This window comes from Merops nubicus, unplaced genomic scaffold (genome assembly GCF_000691845.1).
Source record: "Merops nubicus isolate BGI_N331 unplaced genomic scaffold, ASM69184v1 scaffold20897, whole genome shotgun sequence".
Lineage (NCBI taxonomy): Eukaryota > Metazoa > Chordata > Aves > Coraciiformes > Meropidae > Merops > Merops nubicus.
This window is the reverse complement of record NW_008618583.1, coordinates 45,512-62,470: the sequence shown is the minus strand read 5'-3', so window position 1 is coordinate 62,470 and position 16,959 is coordinate 45,512. Positions and strand designations below refer to the sequence as shown.

Genomic DNA, 16,959 nt, shown 5'->3' with positions numbered 1-16,959 from the left:
TCTTTCCCTTGCTCTTCTTCTTTCCCTCCACTCATTCCACAAGGATGGTTGCTTTACTTTTTCTTTTTCCTGCTTCATTCTGCCACATTAACTATTCCAGTATGCTGTGTATAATCTCCCTCCAATTCACATCCAGACTTAAGGCACCGTTCCTCTCCAATCATATAAATCCCAAGTCACATTTACTCACACACTCCTTCCACAGAGCCTTTATTTACTCTTAATGCCTTTTCTCAAACTTATTATTATTTAAATGTGTTTGTAGGTTTTTCAGTACCCACTTACCATTGCCATTGAAGTTTCTAGACCTACATAAAAACTGAAACTGTGAAGTAGGTAACCAAAATAATTTCTAAAAAGCTTTGGAGAATACTTGGGAAAGGGGAGGAAATTTTTTGTTTTGTTTTGAATTGAGTTTTTACAGATCATTGACTGTACTTTATTCAGTAGTGACATTTTTTAATAGGCATGGTTTTGCTTTTGTTATTTCATTTTTCCAGACTCTCCACTTTTGCTTTATTCAGCATAGAATTGCTTAAGCTGTAGTTCTAGTATAGTTTGTTTCATCCCATTTCCCAAGTTGATTGCTGCCTCTGTGAACTTTCCAACGTTTATGTGTCAAACTCATATATGCTGACAACAATTTTTAAAAGATGTTAATATTAATGAAAAGGAGGATGTGCACACACACACAAAAAAAAAGTCATTTAGTTCCATGATTATCCAGGGCTTATCTAAGAACTACAGCAGGATTTGTTCTGTGGTCCAGCTGATCAGGCAGACACCAGGTACTGCAAGAAGCCTTTTTTCCTGTTTCCATGGAGAGGATTAATGCTAAGGCATACAGTCAGCTGTCAGCATGATTCATCATCTAAATTCTTCACACTAAGGAAAAAAGAAACCAACTCAGCAAAATGTGTGTGCCAAAGATACTGTGTTTTGTCTTTCCAGCAGAGGGAGAAGGCCACAGGAGACTCCAACCACGTAAGCAGGAAACTCTGAAATAAATAAAATAAACAAAAATGTGACATGGGCGTGTGGAAGACAATGTGAGTTTCTAGTGCTGCTTGGTGAGCAGTGTCTGTCCCAAGGGAAACTGGACAGTATTGCTGTCTCTGGCTCCTTGCTGCTCTCCCATGTTCTCAAAGCAGTGAGGAGTGCCACCTTCTTCCAAAGGAAGGCTGGTGGGCCTCCACTACTTTGACATGGGGTCACTCCTGCTCACCAGTCCACCCCATAAGGTCTCTCCACGGAGCAAATCCATTCTCCATCCAGCCTGCACATGCTGGTGCGAGGCAATGGGTGAAGCCTCAAGGCATGGGGGTACAGGTGCCATGTGCTTGCACCGCCTGTGGCCTGGGCTTCCTCTTCCTCTCACAAGCATCCATGGACAGTAGAAGTCCCCAGAGGTGATGTCAACATGTCTGGTGGTGCTGCGCCTCCCGAATGCCAGACAGCTGGCCCAGGGGCTCAGTGTCTGAAACACCTCAAGGAGCACCCATAAGGGCATGGTCCTGCATTATATTGAGACAATGGTGGACTTACCAGCTGTAGTGCTACAGACACTAGCACCGGTATTATAGTTTCCAGACAGCCTGGATGGTGTTTTCCAGAGCTGCTGAAACAGGGCTGCCAGGGTGGCCTTTCGCATACAGGCTTTAGTGCCTACCATTGGCAGCTCTGGATCTCAGCAGACAACTGCCCTGGACCAGGATGTCACATCCCTGTGTCAATGCAGTAGCTGCTAGGAGCTGCTCCCTGTGTCCCATTCTCCTGGCTTTCTGTGCAGCCTCTGCTCCTGCTTCACCTCCCCCAGCTCTGCGAGCAGAGCCACAGGCCTTGTGAGGACAGGAGCAGTATATAATTAAACACCAGCCAGTGAGGAAACCAACCTCCCAAACCACAGAGAGACAGAGCTCGGCTCGGCAACACAGCCTGCGGTCATTTATCACAGAGACATTTTCCAAAGCAAAACAGGCCATCACTGAAATAGCTGTTTCTCCCCAGTGTTTTTGGCCAGCTCTCCCTCTCTCCATCCGCAGCTCCATCCAGGCTCAGGCCCAGGCACTTCCCAGTCTCCTTTCATGTCTATCTGCCTTGCCACCGCCATGAAGCCACAGCATGTCAGGATGATCTGCATATACCCAGGAGGAGGAGGAGGAGGAGTTAGAGTTGATACACAGTCTTTGAGACAAAATGTCTTGCCAGCCATAGACTGTAAATCAGATTCCACCAGCGAACTTCAGTGAGGGAATTGAACAGAGCTTACGTGCCCACATTGGATTGCAGTCCTGGATGTCAGAAGGACCTTTTCACATGAGGAGTGCTGAAGCCCGAGCTCCAGAACGCTGGTACCTCCCAAGACAAGTTGCCCCAGCATGCTGAAACCCCTACAGCAACCCTGTTCAGAAAGAAAAAGTGATGTAACTGTCACAAATGGTTTTAAAAAAGAAAAAGCAATAGTGTATAGGTATAGGAATGTATAACATTGCCATGGGAAGAGATTAAACACCTTTATTTGGCTGGAATGACAAATGTCCAAGACCTGGGGAAAGGTGGTGCCGAGCTGGCCTGCAGTGGGTCTCCAGTCAAAATGACTCTGGACAGGGATGCCCTAAACCACAGTGTTCCTTTTCCCGCAGGCTACATCAGTGTATTTTTGCTTTCAGACTTGCCTCAGCAACTCGGTAGGTGCATTTTTTTTAAATGTCAAGGGCCACTCTCTTAAGGCTCTACTGGTTTTGTGCTGCACAAATGTATTTTAAACTGGACACAAATGTCCCTATAAATATTAGTAATATGAGAAGTGGGCCCCATGGACAAGCTGATTCTAGAGAACAGTAATTTTGAAGTCTTTGTGGCATCAAATGAATATGGTATTTATGAAAAGTAGTTTGAAGTGGGAGATATTCTGGAGCCTGGGTTAAAGTCTTACTTTAGCACTCACTGTTTTGCAATTACTGACGTGAAAATATATCCTTCCAGGAGAACCAGTTCTAAAAAAGTACTTTTAATGTGAATGAGCACTCAGAATATCCTGGAAATATATATATGTAATTCATGAGATGACTAATGGCATTTAGCAACGTTCATTAGCTATCTAGGTCTGAACAGCATTAAGTATAACACAATACCACCCAAATGTCAGGAGTGTCAGATGAATAAGCCAGGCAGCCTGCACATGCAACAAAGCGTGGAGGAAAAATATTCCCTATTTAAGAGCTGAGCAGATCTGCAGTCTCTCAAGCACGGTGCCTGTAACATACCTCCACACTCCACATTAACTGATGCCCCACACTGAAGCTTGAATTGGAAAAAGTAATTTATCTTTCCCTTTAATGTCTGGTGGAAGAGACAGTGCTCCCTGGGTGCAGCAAAACGTGGCAATTCCTCTGGTTGCATTTGTTGCTGAAACTGGTCACAGGCTGATGCTTTGGGGTTTTCAGTAAGGCTGTCTGGAATTTCCATCCTCTGGAAATATTCTAGAGTTTGGAGGTAAAGATTTGTCCCAGTTCTGAATTAAAAACTAAATAAACGAGACACCTTTTGCAGAAAACCTAGGGGATAAAAAGGCACCAACTGTTGGAACAACACACATTAAATACTACATCTGGCTAGGAGCCTTTTGGCCTGACGAAAAAACAAATTCTGAAGTTGTCTAGCAGCAAATCATTCCAGTACGTAATTACCCACTCTCTTACCTGTTAGTTCTTGGGACTTCTTTCCTTGAATCAAAACACAAGACAGTAATTATTGCACAACTGCACTAAGAGTTAAAAATGTAACTCTTGACCCATGAGTACACACGCATTGAGTAAATGTCACCTGAAGCAATAGAGTGCAGCAGATGGACGTTTTAACATTGTTCTTGAAAATTAATCATTAATTCAGTTTTTAAAGTAATCATCATAAATCTTCCTAGAACAGATCGTTATTCTGCCTGTTATGATTCGTTATACCAGCGCAGAATGATATCATTATAATTTAAGTTAGCATTTTTCAGGTCACCAAATATCCTCAACGTATTTCCTGCATCTGGGACTGCAGCATCTTCCTTGGAGCTGGCAGCAAGCTTGTGCCACATCCTGCTCCAAGAGCTTCTTATGCCTCTGGCCAGCCACTCCATGGTGCCTGCAGGGAGCCAAAGCCTGTTGGGGTGGGTAGCCTCACTTCAGCCCCTCAGGCAGCAGCAAAATCTGAGGTTAACTGCTATCTACAAGGCTACATGTGGCATCAGTGCCTGCAGAGAGGCAGGGCCACTGCCCTGAAGAGCTGGGACTGGAAAAGGCTTCCCTGGAGATGTGCCCTTACCCACCCCAGCATCCAGCTCAGCTGGGTGCACTGGGGTGCAGCACTTGTTGATGCCTTTGGATAAACTGGGTCTTCTCTCCTCCTCTGGGCAATTCCCACACTGTAAAGCCAAAGGATACAGCAGGCAGAGTGGCAGCCATGGGATCCAAGTTACCCAAAATAGTGGGTTTTCCCCTTTTATTTCCTGTTTTGGTGGAACTTCCTGACCGCGTTATTGAAATGACAATGACGTAAGGGGCACAATGCAGCAACAGGAGCAAGAAGAGCGAGAGCCAACAACATATTTCTGTAGAAGAAAGGAAAAAGAGCTGGTGGCAAGGGGAATTCACAAATTACCTGACAAAAAAGGTAAAAGCCATCCCGTGCCCTGTGAAGGATGCCAACAGGGGAAAAAAAAAAAAAAAAAAAAAACCTAAAGCAAACAAAAAACGAACCAGGATCCCAAATTGCAGCAATCATTTCATCAGGGCATTTTCACTTCCTAAACCGGGAGAGAAATTCCCCTAGGTCATCTGACCCCTGTCAAAAGTGCACCAGGAAGAGGCACTGGCAGCCAGCGAGAGCGGGGCATTCTCTGGCTGCACAAAAGCCTCTCCTGTGTGCTCCAGAGATCAGAGCAGTGTGGGATGTGCGTGAGTGACGACACGTAGCGAGGCGAGGTGCAAACACCCTCCCAGCCAGATCATCTCTTGCACAACCCTCTGCTCCTGTGAAGCCCAGTGGACCTTTTGTTTTCTCCTCCACTGTTCCTCTCCAGGCATGCCTCCAGAGCAGAGCTTCTGAAGAGCTCAGCTCTCCCCAGAAGAGGCGGTCACCGGCAGCATGGTGAGGGTGACAGCAGTGAGGACGTGGATCGAGCCAGTGGTTGCAGGTTCCCAAGTGGCCAGCGCCTTCTATGATACTGCTCTGCTGCTGGTGGTGAAGAACTACTACAACCACACCAACACCACCGCTCCCTCTCACGCACAGGAAGATGCTCAGCAGAAGTCTGTCTCTAATTTTTATATAATCTACAACCTAGTCCTAGGCCTGAGCCCGCTGGTGTCAGCCTACAGCTTGTCCAAGCTGGGGGACAAGATACATCGGAAGATCCCCATCTGCTTCCCTCTTCTTGGCTACTTGGGCTCCAAAACCCTCCTGCTCCTCCGGATCCTGCTGGGCTGGCCAATCGAGGTGATGTATGGGGCTGCTGCCCTCAATGGGCTGACGGGTGGTTTCACCACGCTCTGGGCAGGCATCATGGCTTTGGGATCCCTGAGGTCCTCTGAGAGCAGGAGGTCTCTGCGGCTTATCATTATTGAGCTGGTGTATGGGCTTGCGGGCTTCCTGGGAAGCATGGCGTCTGGCGGCCCCCTCTTCATTGGCTTCAGCGACAGCTATCGAGAGGGCACCGTGCTGGTGGGCTGCAGCATCACCTGCTATGCCTTCTGCCTCCTCTACAGCATTTTTGTCCTGACAGTCCCCAAGCCAGCAGCCTCCTGCCCAGACGAAGCCAAGAGTGCAAAGAAGGTGGGCAGCCAGCTACCAGCCTGCACAGGAGCAGCAGCAGAGAGTTCCCAACCTTCGGAGAGCAGCAGCTCCACTCCAGTATCCCCCTCCAAACTCATCCTCATCATGCTGTTTGTGGCAGCAATCCTCTATGACTTTGCTGTGGTTGGTGCAATACAAGTGCTCCCACTCTTTCTGCTCAGGGAGCCTTTGAGTTGGAATGCTGTGGAGATCGGCTATGGCAATGCTGCTGGGTATGCGATCTACATCACCAGCTTCCTCGGGGTATTTGTATTCTCCAGATACCTGAGGGACATTACCATGATTGTGATCGGAGTGGCATCCTTCAGCGCTGGCATCCTCATCATGGCCTTTGTGCGATGGACGTTCCTGTTCTACATCGGTGAGTCGAATGACCGCTTGCACCCCGAGAAAGGGACTGGGGGGTTTGGGCACTGGGAGAAGGGATTTTGCTCTGCTTCACTGCCAGTTTCAGAGCAGGGAGCTTAGCAGACCATCACACAAGCAGTTCCCAAGACAGCTTCATCATCCTTCCCCTCTCCATACTCTTGTTCTTAGCACCCTGCAATACCCAAAGGAAGCATACACTCCTGCCAAGCTTTAGAATAAGGATAGTTGACTTGTAATTTGTCACTTGGTCATAGCTCAGATCTGAGGAGGGGAACAACGCTCACACCATGGAGGAGTTGGAATAGTTGCAGGCTACCTGTATGAGTCGGACCACACCAGTGCAGTAATGGGAAGTGCTTTCTTCTTGTGAGGGAAGGCTTAAGGCTACAACAGAAACGAACAGGCAAAGCTTTCCTATTAGGCAAGCATCTTAAGACATGATTTACATAAGGCCCTGACACCTGATGAGAAACTTAATAATGAAACATTGGAGGTGCTTCAGCAACTAAAATATGATAACAGAGTACAAATCTTAGAAGACCAAGGGATGGGTAACAATAGATGGGGCAGCATCCCACAACAAAAGAAGGGCAAGTTTATTGTTGAGAGGTACCCTCTGCAGGAACATAGAAAACAAAAGCCAAGAACTGCACTCGTTGTGGCAGCGAAATGGATGATTCCTACCTGACAGATAATTGTTTCTGCATGGCTTTGAGAAACTGAAAATCAGTTATTCTAAAGGGAAAGATGGTAGGATGTTGTATTTGTGTACTAAGCCAAATATTAAGTAAAGCTTTTAAGGAATTTTGTTTGTTTAGGCAATTAGACTGCAAAACAAACAAAGAAAAAATTTAAAATGCTTGTAAATTAATATTAAGTCCATCATAAACACATGCTCCTACACAGCATGCAGGATGCTTATTCCCTGCATTGCAGGAACACCTTGATACACTACACACAGACCAAGTCTTCACTGAGTTGGGTTCTGCTGACAGGAATGTAACCCCAGCTCCCTGAAAGATTCCACGCTAGAGAAAGCCTAAAACACTGCAAGCCAGAAGTACCAAGAGAGTAACCGGCAACAGTGTTACAAAGGTACCGTTTCTGTCGAGGCGATACAGCAAGTGGTGCTCTCTGCTGATCTGACTTAAATCATCAGGCTCAAGGACAGTGCTATATTCCACCTGTGCTGGGATTTTGGGCTGAGACTATGTGACCACAGCTGGTTTGGGCAAAGCACCTCTCCTAGTGGGAGCAATAAGTGATTTCTCTACCACCACTTGGATGAAGTGAGGATCTACATTTCTACCGAAGATTTGTACCTCTTTCTGGTAACCCAAGGGACAGGAAAAGGTGAAGCAAAGGCCCTGCCCAAGCCAGAGGCAGGTAGTGTTCAAAAGCAGTGGTTGTGTTGGGAGAGGAGAAGGAGTACTGATGATAACTACATACTCATTGCATTGCAGCCCGGGCAGTGATGCTCTTTGCCCTCATCCCCTTACCAACCATCAGATCCATGTTATCCAAGCATGTTGAAGGATCATCCTACGGTAAGTACTTTGGTTACCTTACTGATCAAAAACTCCTCAAATACCTCCATTCAGCCTAAGGTACAAAGAGATGGGCAAGTTATTGCTGCAATCTGTGCTTTGCATAACAAAACCAGAACAGCTGTCTCCACAAATGGCAAGGGAGGAGCAGGGAAACTTGCAGGACAGGACTGTCATGTCCAAACTTCTTGACCTTGGTTGCATCACCATTTACCCACATTTTCAGCACGTGCTTCAGGAGATTACTATCAGCATGCAGCTCAAATGCAGGGAAAGTATTTGAGGTGCTGCTTGAAAACACAGTACTACAAGAGAAGCAAGATGTTGGGTTGGAGTACTGTGATATTTACACAATTTATATTTGGCTTCTTTAACTTCCAGTTTTGGGAAGGGTGGATTTCCTTTTTGTTTTTCAGTTATGCTCTTTAACCACGTCTCCAGATGTTACCTGACAATTCATTCCTGTCAGACCATGATTTAACAAACAAAAGATAACTTTTGCATAAAGATAGGCCCCTTTTGGTAAGCAGAATTGAAAATTCTGAGCAGAAATTAAATTCTATTAAATGAAATTATCTAATAAAAATACATTCAAAAATAGTAAAATATATGTATTTTACAACACCTTATTGAAGGCTACCATTTTTACACCAGTGAGCTGGATTTATACACAATAGACAGGACTGGATATGCATTCAAATAGCACCTCAGGCCCAGCACTCCTTGTGCCTCCTCCAAACAAGTTTCCACAGCTAGCCTTTGCATCCTTTTCCCTTCTGTCATACAAACATCCTGCTACTCGGTCACCAGTTCATTTCTACTGCTCGTGCTCCTTAACTTGCTCTGTAGCAAACTCACCTACCTGCCACAAATAGGGCAGCTCACACCCCCAATTATTGTTATTAGTCACAACATTGTTTTTCACCTCCAACACGAGCCGTATGGGCTGTACCCAATTAAAGTGGCAGACCAGAACACAAGCAGGAGCAGGCAGTAGAGCAGCCATTTCCTTCTGGTAGCAGCGTGGTCTCCAGAGGCGCTGGCCACTTGTGCTTCACGGCTGAAGAAAACTGCCAGAGGAGCAAGCTCAGGACACAGCCCTGACCTTGCTCCCAGTTTGCACATCCTGTCAGGGCCGGGTTACTTCCCCTGGCCCCATATACCACAACAGAAACGGAAGGGTGCACTTCAGCAAGAAAGCTGTTCCAGCTACAATTCAGTTTCTGCCCTTCCTCCACCTTAAAGATCATAAAAATCACATATGCCTCCCTATTTCAGGTATTTTAATTTCAGTCCAGTGGACCACTATACTGACCTAGAGCAGAAGCAGACCCTGACTAAAATCTCTCCTGTCCTGAGGATGTTCACCCAAGACTACTTTTCTACCTCCTAGGGAAAAGGAGCACTTACTACCTAGTTTATTATTGCTTTTCCAAGCAGCTACCTCTATATCTAGACTGTTTAAGCAGATATTTTTCTACTTGGATCTTTTGTGCTGTGCCTAAAAGAAGGAATAAACATTTAATTCTGGTCAAGAACAGAAGCAGATACAAGATGGTGCCATCTGGTGCCAGTGATGACCACATTGCTCTTCCATGCAGCAGTGATTGCCAGGGAGGTACCAGAGCTGGTTTTTTTTCCTCCTTGGTAACAAACTATGTTGTTCTTTTACAGGTAAGGCATTTGTCCTGCTGCAGCTGTCCTTAGTCACCACAGGAGTAGTGACATCTACAGTCTACAACAAGATCTATCAAAACACACTGCATTGGTACAGCGGCTTCTGTTTTGTGTTGTCTTTTTTAGTAGGCTGCCTGAGTCTCCTCCCTTTAAGGTAAGGATTAGGAAGAGTATTGTCCAAAAGGACAATCTGTATTTCCTCCATGCTTTCTGGTCTTAGGTCTAAAAAGTATAATACAGATGGGGGAAAAAAAAAAAAATTAAAAAGAAAACAATTTAGAAGAAGCAAAGCAAAAATCTTGCAGAAATGAGTGGACAAATATCAAGGAGACTGAAAGAATAAAACTTGACAGTCATCTAGCCCATGTTTTTAACCTTTTTATGTAACATGAACTCCTGGAAGGAAGAATATTTGGCAGAGTGTAAGAGTCAATCCCAGGGGACAGAGCCTTCACACAAATGTAGTGTTTGACATCACAAAAATAATAAGTAGAACAAGAGAATTATCCCACACAAAGTAAAACTTTTTTTTTTTTTAAATGCATTACAGGTTACTTATTATGATAGAAAAGAATTATCTGAGTCTTGCTTGGGCGTTTCTTTCAGAGAAACCATTAGTACACAGTGAAGGAAATGGTTACTCTCTGATCCAGTGCATGTGCCCAAATGTAGAGCTACAGAAAGACTGAGAGGTACAATTTTGACAAGTTTTAAGCACAAACACAGCGTAATTTGAAAAAAGAAAGCTGAAACAACACCTCCAGCTACTCTTCCAGAAATTTTGAAGGTTCTCCCTCCAAATCTCACCTTGTCCATTGTCTTCCCCAAGACTCTCCATCTCATTGCATTATAGAAAGATCAAGGCTCTTCCAGTGTGAAGTTGAAGTGAATTGTAATAATACCAGTATTTAATTCATGCAACAATATTTTCATTCAGCTATAAGGCAGACACTGGATAGGCTAATGACAAGAATTCTACCTGGGGCCAGACAAGTTTTGCTGCAATTGGAAAAAAATAACCATAGAAAGTATAAAGGCACTACACACACTGTACAAAGAAAAGAAAAAAGTGCTAAGGAAAGCTCCCATGCCATCAGCTCTGCCTCACCCAGAGCACCAAAGGCTTTCTGGCCTTGTGAACACGTTTGACACTTGGTGTCGGCAGAACTAGGGATGAGGGGAAGGGTATTTCATACTCATCAGTCCCCTGGCTCTGCTTCCCTCCTCCTGTTTTCCGGACACAAGAGTGACTCGCTTCTTAACGCATAACCCTGCTGCTTAACAGCTACTCAACTGGGTTTTAATACAGGCTCCAAATAGATGTTAGCACCATTATCAGCACAAACAGGTTATTAGGACTTAAAGTCTGAGAGATGACAAATGGCAGCCATGTCACTGCTTGTACAGAAGAGAGGCTGTACTTAGAGAGAGGCTGGCAGACCCTTGAAAGGGATCGCAGGAGCACTCAGCCAGTTCCACACATCCCGTCAAAATTTCAGCTAAAGAATTGATGGGGAAAAAGTAAACTGTAGTTTGAGAAACGAGTTTGCTAGCTCTCTTGTAACCTGCATTTTTCTTGGTCTTTACAGCATTGTGGCCATCAAACAACGTTCGACCACTGACTCCTTTCAGATTCTGACTGAGTGACAGAGGCTGTACCAGCTACAGCATCTTTTGGTCTTTATCAGCTCTCTGAGATACCTAAGTGGAAGGTTTGCCAAGCATTAGTCCCCAGTTACCATCATTATAGGATGCATCTCATTTGTGTTTCCATTTCACAGCATGCCATAGCCTCTCAGTCAGTGAGCTCATCCAGGACCAACAAACTTGCCCTGTTACTTCTGCAGGACACCATCCTGCTGAGCATACACATTGGCCATTGCATACCAGCAGTCTTCAGAGCACTTTGCTTTCCTGCTACACTGGTTACCAGTAGTGCAGAGGGACAAGAATAGGGTGAAAGTGAAAATGACATTTCTAGACATATCAATGTGAAAGGGGAAAACAGAGGATCAGGTTTCCATTGGTTCCTTCTTGTCTGTTCATTCAGAAGCCTCAGGGCGGTTCTGAGGCTTTGGCTGATGAAGCAGGGGTCTACAAGCCACGTGCACACAGTTGTTAGCAGGACACATCTGCTCTACGAGGGCTACAGAAGATGTACTGATCAATGTTATGTAGAAGGCCGCTAAACACAGAAATACCACTGTAAAGAAATGTAAGATTAAGACTCTTCAAGTAATCCCTACAATAAAACACTCCTGAACAGATGTCCACACCCTGACTTCTGGGAGGTTGTCCTACTGTCCCTGGACAGTGCTTTAACAGAGCTCATGGGAGTTTACCTGTGACTCAAGAGCCAATACTGGCCTTTCAACTCACAGCATTGGGATGTTCTGCTGTTGTAACAGGTTAAGAGCAGCTAAGTGAGGCGTGCTACTCCTGCAGGCATTACAGAGGTGTAGGGACACTGATGCCAAGTTAACAGTCACCTTGTTACCACAGCTTTATGCTCGGTTGAAACCCCTACTAAAAGGAGCCTCATACAATACAGCAACTGGCATAAAATGTCAGCTAAATCCAAACGTGACTCGGAAGACTGACATGCCCTATGCTTAAATTATGCATCTACTTACATGCTAATTGAATTAACAAAGATTAAGAGGCTTCCAATCTCCTGAACTAAGTAAAGGCAAAATAAAAGCCCTTCAGTAACTGAAATAATCCAGAGGCAATGGAAGCAGCTTCAAGTTTGAGCCAGGGATGCAGCAAGCAGAAGTTGATTACTCACTCACAACCCCCCATTCTGAGGAAGCTGATGCCATTTCTGCCCGACCTCCTTCACCCCCACTTGCAATCTTTCCACAGGTCCAGGCTTCACTTTCAAGTAATACCAGATGTACTACAGCATCAGACAGATGACTCAGTTAAATCAGCAATGGAACAAGATTTTAAAGGAAGGGTATTTCTGCAGTAAGACAGTGAGATGCCCAGCAAAGTAAGTGCACACATTTAAATGGCAAAGGTTGAAAAAATAAAAAAAAGAAACTTTATATTCTAGGTAAAGGAGTAATTTTTAATACATTTATTGGTCCATTCCATTAAATTAATTGAGGTAAACAAATGGTGCATTTTTTAAAAAGGTACACACTAATAGAGAATTACAAACAGTTTTACCTCAAAGTGTTTTTCTCCATCAATACTAGTTCCATAGTAAACAATGCACAAAGTATATTTATACAGAGATATATGAAAGGGTATAGAAACATGCCAGCACCAAAAGGTAAAACAACGTTTCCTAGCCTGCGAGTCTGAACAAGAGCACAGTTGCCAGATTTGGTCAAGTACAGGAAACAAAAGCCTCCTTCCCATTTTTACATTCTTTACTACCCAATTCACACAAAGACAAGTCTTTTTACAGCTTCTGTTTTGGTTTTTAATGGTGTGAACGGTGACTAGTTCCAGTGAGTAGTTTACAGAGGTTGAAAGCAGAAGAGTCTAGGCAATGAGCCAGCACTGTTTTGGTCCCAAATACTGACACTTTCAACAAGGAGGGGGCATGAGATCCACCTCTGCTCACAGCCAGTTTGCCTTTACCAGCACAGGTCAACTCTCCAGACTTTAAGGAGGGACAGCGGGATGCAGGCACAGAGGAAGAAAATGAGGATGGTGCTGCTCTATTTTCATATACTGAAGACTAAAGCCCTTTGTTTGCCATTGTAGGACCGTCCCTCTGGCATCTGTCCCCCTGTGCAGTGAGAATGTGGCACTGGCCCCAGCCATGCTGCTTGATCTGAAGGTATGGATACATACCCCAGCAGCAAGGTTAAGGAAATAGTTTTGCTTCAAAGCAGAGTACCGAGGCCTTCAAAAGTGATCTATAACAGTGACTAGCCATTAATGTTTTAGCATGCCACTTACATAAGGATGACATACTTACACCTGTTTGGAAAGTGCACTATTTTCTCCTCAAGTCCTGTGCCTTAGCCATGCAACCTTAAAACTCGCCCAGGTGATGACTGAAGTACCCTGGCACGACTCTGAAGTGCTAGGTATAGAATTAAGCATTGCTATTTCTTCTACAAAATTGGTTAAAGAACACTCCCAAAATGTTTAAAATGCAACATTCACACTGCCAGAAGGCAAGGTTATTCCTGTGATCCCCAGTTTTACTTTACAGAACAACCAAAAATCTTGCAAGTATTAGCAACATCCCTACCTTAAAAAAAGACACTATTTTCCCTATTTATTTGCTGTTGTAGTAAAAGTTAATATACCTACGGAAAGACTTCTACCTTCAGAATTTAAGAATGCTGAACATCTAATGAGCTAGTTTAGCCTATGAAATTTTTCTCAGTGGTTATCAGCACCAGGATTTTAAACAGTCGGCAACATTAATCTCACTTGGTTAAACTGTGCAAGTTTTAACAAAAGCATGACTCCTGTTTAAACCCTGAACAGCCCCTGGTGGGCTGGAATTTGTTTGTACCTTGGCATCTGCAGAACCAATGCCTGAAGCAACGTGCATCACACAGGCTATCCGCTGCTGCAGGCTGCTACCTCACCATACCTCTGCAGGATCATCCCTGCCACTTGTGCTCTGCAGATGCTTTTCTACCACTTATCCTGCTACCCTGTCCTTAGCACAAGTGTCAGTGTGACAAAAAACCAAGTAGACTTCAGTGAAGAATCCATAGTTTATTCCTTGATACAACTCACATCAGAAGAGTTCATGTCTTTCAGGCTACAACTATTACCTTTTCATTTTTCAATGGATACCTGAAAAAGCCATGACGTTTCAATAACTATATTATTGCAAGAGTCAGAACCTGGTAAGCATACACATGAACAATGCATGGTTCTTTACCAAGCATGAACACAAGATCTCAGTGCTTGCTTTGTTGTGCTGGTGCCGGTTAACAGAAGAAACAAATATCCCAGAAATTACACAGAAGTAACTAGGACAGCAGTGAATTATGGATCCTCTGAGAGGGTACTTGGTCTGGCTACGGTTTACAAGGAAAACTGGACTAATTTAAGGACTGTTGAAGGACCCACATGTTACAAAGGCTCACAGAAAGGGTGCAACTACTTTGGGCATCATTTTACTGCACGTGCGCTAAAATGCACATGCATTAACATGAAGTGACTGAATATTCAAAAAGTTACTCAAAGGTGAAGCTCCTGCACTGCACTTGCTTCCCTTCACCAACACCTTTCTTTTACTTTTCACACTTACGGATTGGGCCACCCAAAGGAAAGACTCCTATCCTGTAAGGAGTACTGAATAACATGTCAGAGTTTCACTAGCAGTTCAGATCTTGACCTCCCCCTAACAGACGCCAAGTCCACTCTTTACATCTTACAGGAGTTTCCAGCTATTCTGTAGTTCTCTTGTTTGGCACTACTGCCCCAAACCTCGCAGTGAGGATCTCCCCCACACCTCACCACCTCTCCCACAGGTATTCAGTGATTTACAACAGCTAAAGAGACCACTCCATGTCCCACAGGAACCGAGAGACCCATCACTATACACTCTTCTTACACTGCAGCAACTCTTGCAAAGGACTCCTCTTTTGAATGTTCTGGTTTACCCTCCTTGTAGGGACTTAAGAGATTTTGGTGTTACAGATCAGGTAAGAAATCCTATTAGTGGCAACAGCCTGAGGCACATGTTCCAACCTCTCTTCAGAATCAACCTGCAGGTGCCACAGATCCACATACTCCCAAGAGGGAAGCACAAAGCATGCCTGCTTTCAACAGCTTAGCCAGAAAGATTTATCTGAAATCAAAACATGCTTTGGATGAGTACTAGTTTCAAAACCGTTCTACAGAAACAGTGCATCAGATTACAGCAAATATAAGCTGATATTCAATAGCTCCAGCCTCAACAGTTACACATCAATTTGAGATTCACTGGGTACTCCCCACTCATCAAGAGCTGCAATGTCAATTGCTAAATTCCCCAGAACCAATACCCACTTCAGTTTGACATGGAAGACCTCAGTGTTGTAAGGCATCTGACAAAACCTGCTCACCTATAGGAAAAAAAACCGCCATCCTTTCTACTTATCTTTCACTTTTTTTAATGAGGTAAAGGGAAGACTGCCTAAATATGAATTCAAATTACATTTTGCTGGACTCCCAGTGATGTTGCAGTGTCAACTACAGAATTCCACTTACCACTTGGGAACCAGCTCAGAAAAGCACATTTGATCTCTGTTGGTGCGATACAGGGAAGACTGTAACCCTACAGGTCAGACTGCTAAATGGTATGCAAGTGCTTATTTTAGAAGGGAAAGACCGAGGAAAACATCTGGTAACTGTTTCAAGAGATCTCCTTAAGCACTTCCCTTGCACTACAAGAGGAGTTTGTCATTCTGGGCTTAACAGCAACGTAAAGCAGAGGTCTCATTTACACCAGATAAGTGTATATTGACAAACCATGAACTTAAGCCAAAAACTATAGTTTATTTTGTACCACAGAGCTGCCAGTGGAGGCTGAGTTAAAAAGGAAGACCTCTTTAAATGTCTTAAACTTGAGTTTTGCACCTAGAGAGCAACAGCTCATTAGCCTGACAGCTAAGACACTGCTGCAATATCTGATCTTAAGAATTGCTATAAAGCCACCAAGCTGAGTAGGGGGGCTTCAGGTATAGTTGGTATTTACGAAAGGATAAAGTCCAAACCAGACTGCTACCTGGTAGGTCATCACAGAACACAGAAGTTGCACATACTCAGTTACTGCTCAGATTCTTCACAAGAATGTTGCTGGAGATCAAGCAATCACTCAAGTTTAGCAGTAAGTACTCAGTTATTTATTTGCCAAGTCCCAATATTACACCAATATTAGCCCCAAACACCCTCATGTAGGATTTTTAAAAAGGATTTATCTGCATGTTGTTAAACCAAGACCATGGGAATCGTGGCAGTATTCCTAAGGCCATTAACACCAAGGAGGCATTTACTTGAGGTTGGACTGCAAGAAAAAAGGAAAAAAAGGGACTTACAGAAGCAGTTACACTTCTAAAGGACAATAAAAACTAAGAAAATAGATCTGTACCAAAAGTAGTCTTAAAAGACTTGGCAAGTAGTTCAGTAGAGACAGGTATGAACACTACATGTACCTAACAGGGACCAATCTAACCCTACCAACCTGTTTAAGGCAAGCTTCATACAACCACCTTTGTGTAAGCAGGAATTTGATGGGTTTTGGCTTCTGGCTGCTGAAAAAAAAAAAAAAAAAAAACAACATGACAACATGGGGAGAGAAAACAGAGTTCCGCCTTTACCACAGTAGGCATCTTAAGTGACCAAGCCCAGAATGACTCTAGTTTGGAGAAAAAAAAAAACCAAACAAACAAAAAAACACAACCACACAAGTATCAAACTAATGTTTAAAGCATGGACCAAGAGAATTCTACCATGCAGCTTCCAGAGCTATTTTTATAAACAATACACAAAATACTCATACTTGCTTCCATCATTTCCACGCCCTGAAAGACTGCCTGTTCAACTCATTCCTGAA

General features: G+C 44.1%; 1 protein-coding gene across 1 annotated transcript; it reads left to right on the top strand.

Annotated features, from left to right (window-relative positions):
* Positions 1-5,133: 5,133 nt before the first annotated feature.
* On the top strand, positions 5,134-11,081 carry SLC46A2 (solute carrier family 46, member 2). The gene is made up of 4 exons (XM_008943502.1): positions 5,134-6,202; positions 7,674-7,757; positions 9,432-9,588; positions 11,024-11,081. The coding sequence occupies exons 1-4, from the start codon at positions 5,134-5,136 to the stop codon at positions 11,079-11,081; spliced, it is 1,368 nt and encodes a 455-aa protein (XP_008941750.1).
* The last annotated feature ends 5,878 nt before the right edge of the window (positions 11,082-16,959 follow it).

Coding starts and splice junctions, on each gene's coding strand:
- SLC46A2 (XM_008943502.1), top strand. CDS start 5,134: ATGGTGAGGGTGACAGCAGTGAGGACGTGGATCGAGCCAGTGGTTGCA. Junction 7,758..9,431: donor TGTTGAAGGATCATCCTACG/GTAAGTACTTTG, acceptor GTTCTTTTACAG/GTAAGGCATTTGTCCTGCTG. Junction 9,589..11,023: donor CTGAGTCTCCTCCCTTTAAG/GTAAGGATTAGG, acceptor TGGTCTTTACAG/CATTGTGGCCATCAAACAAC.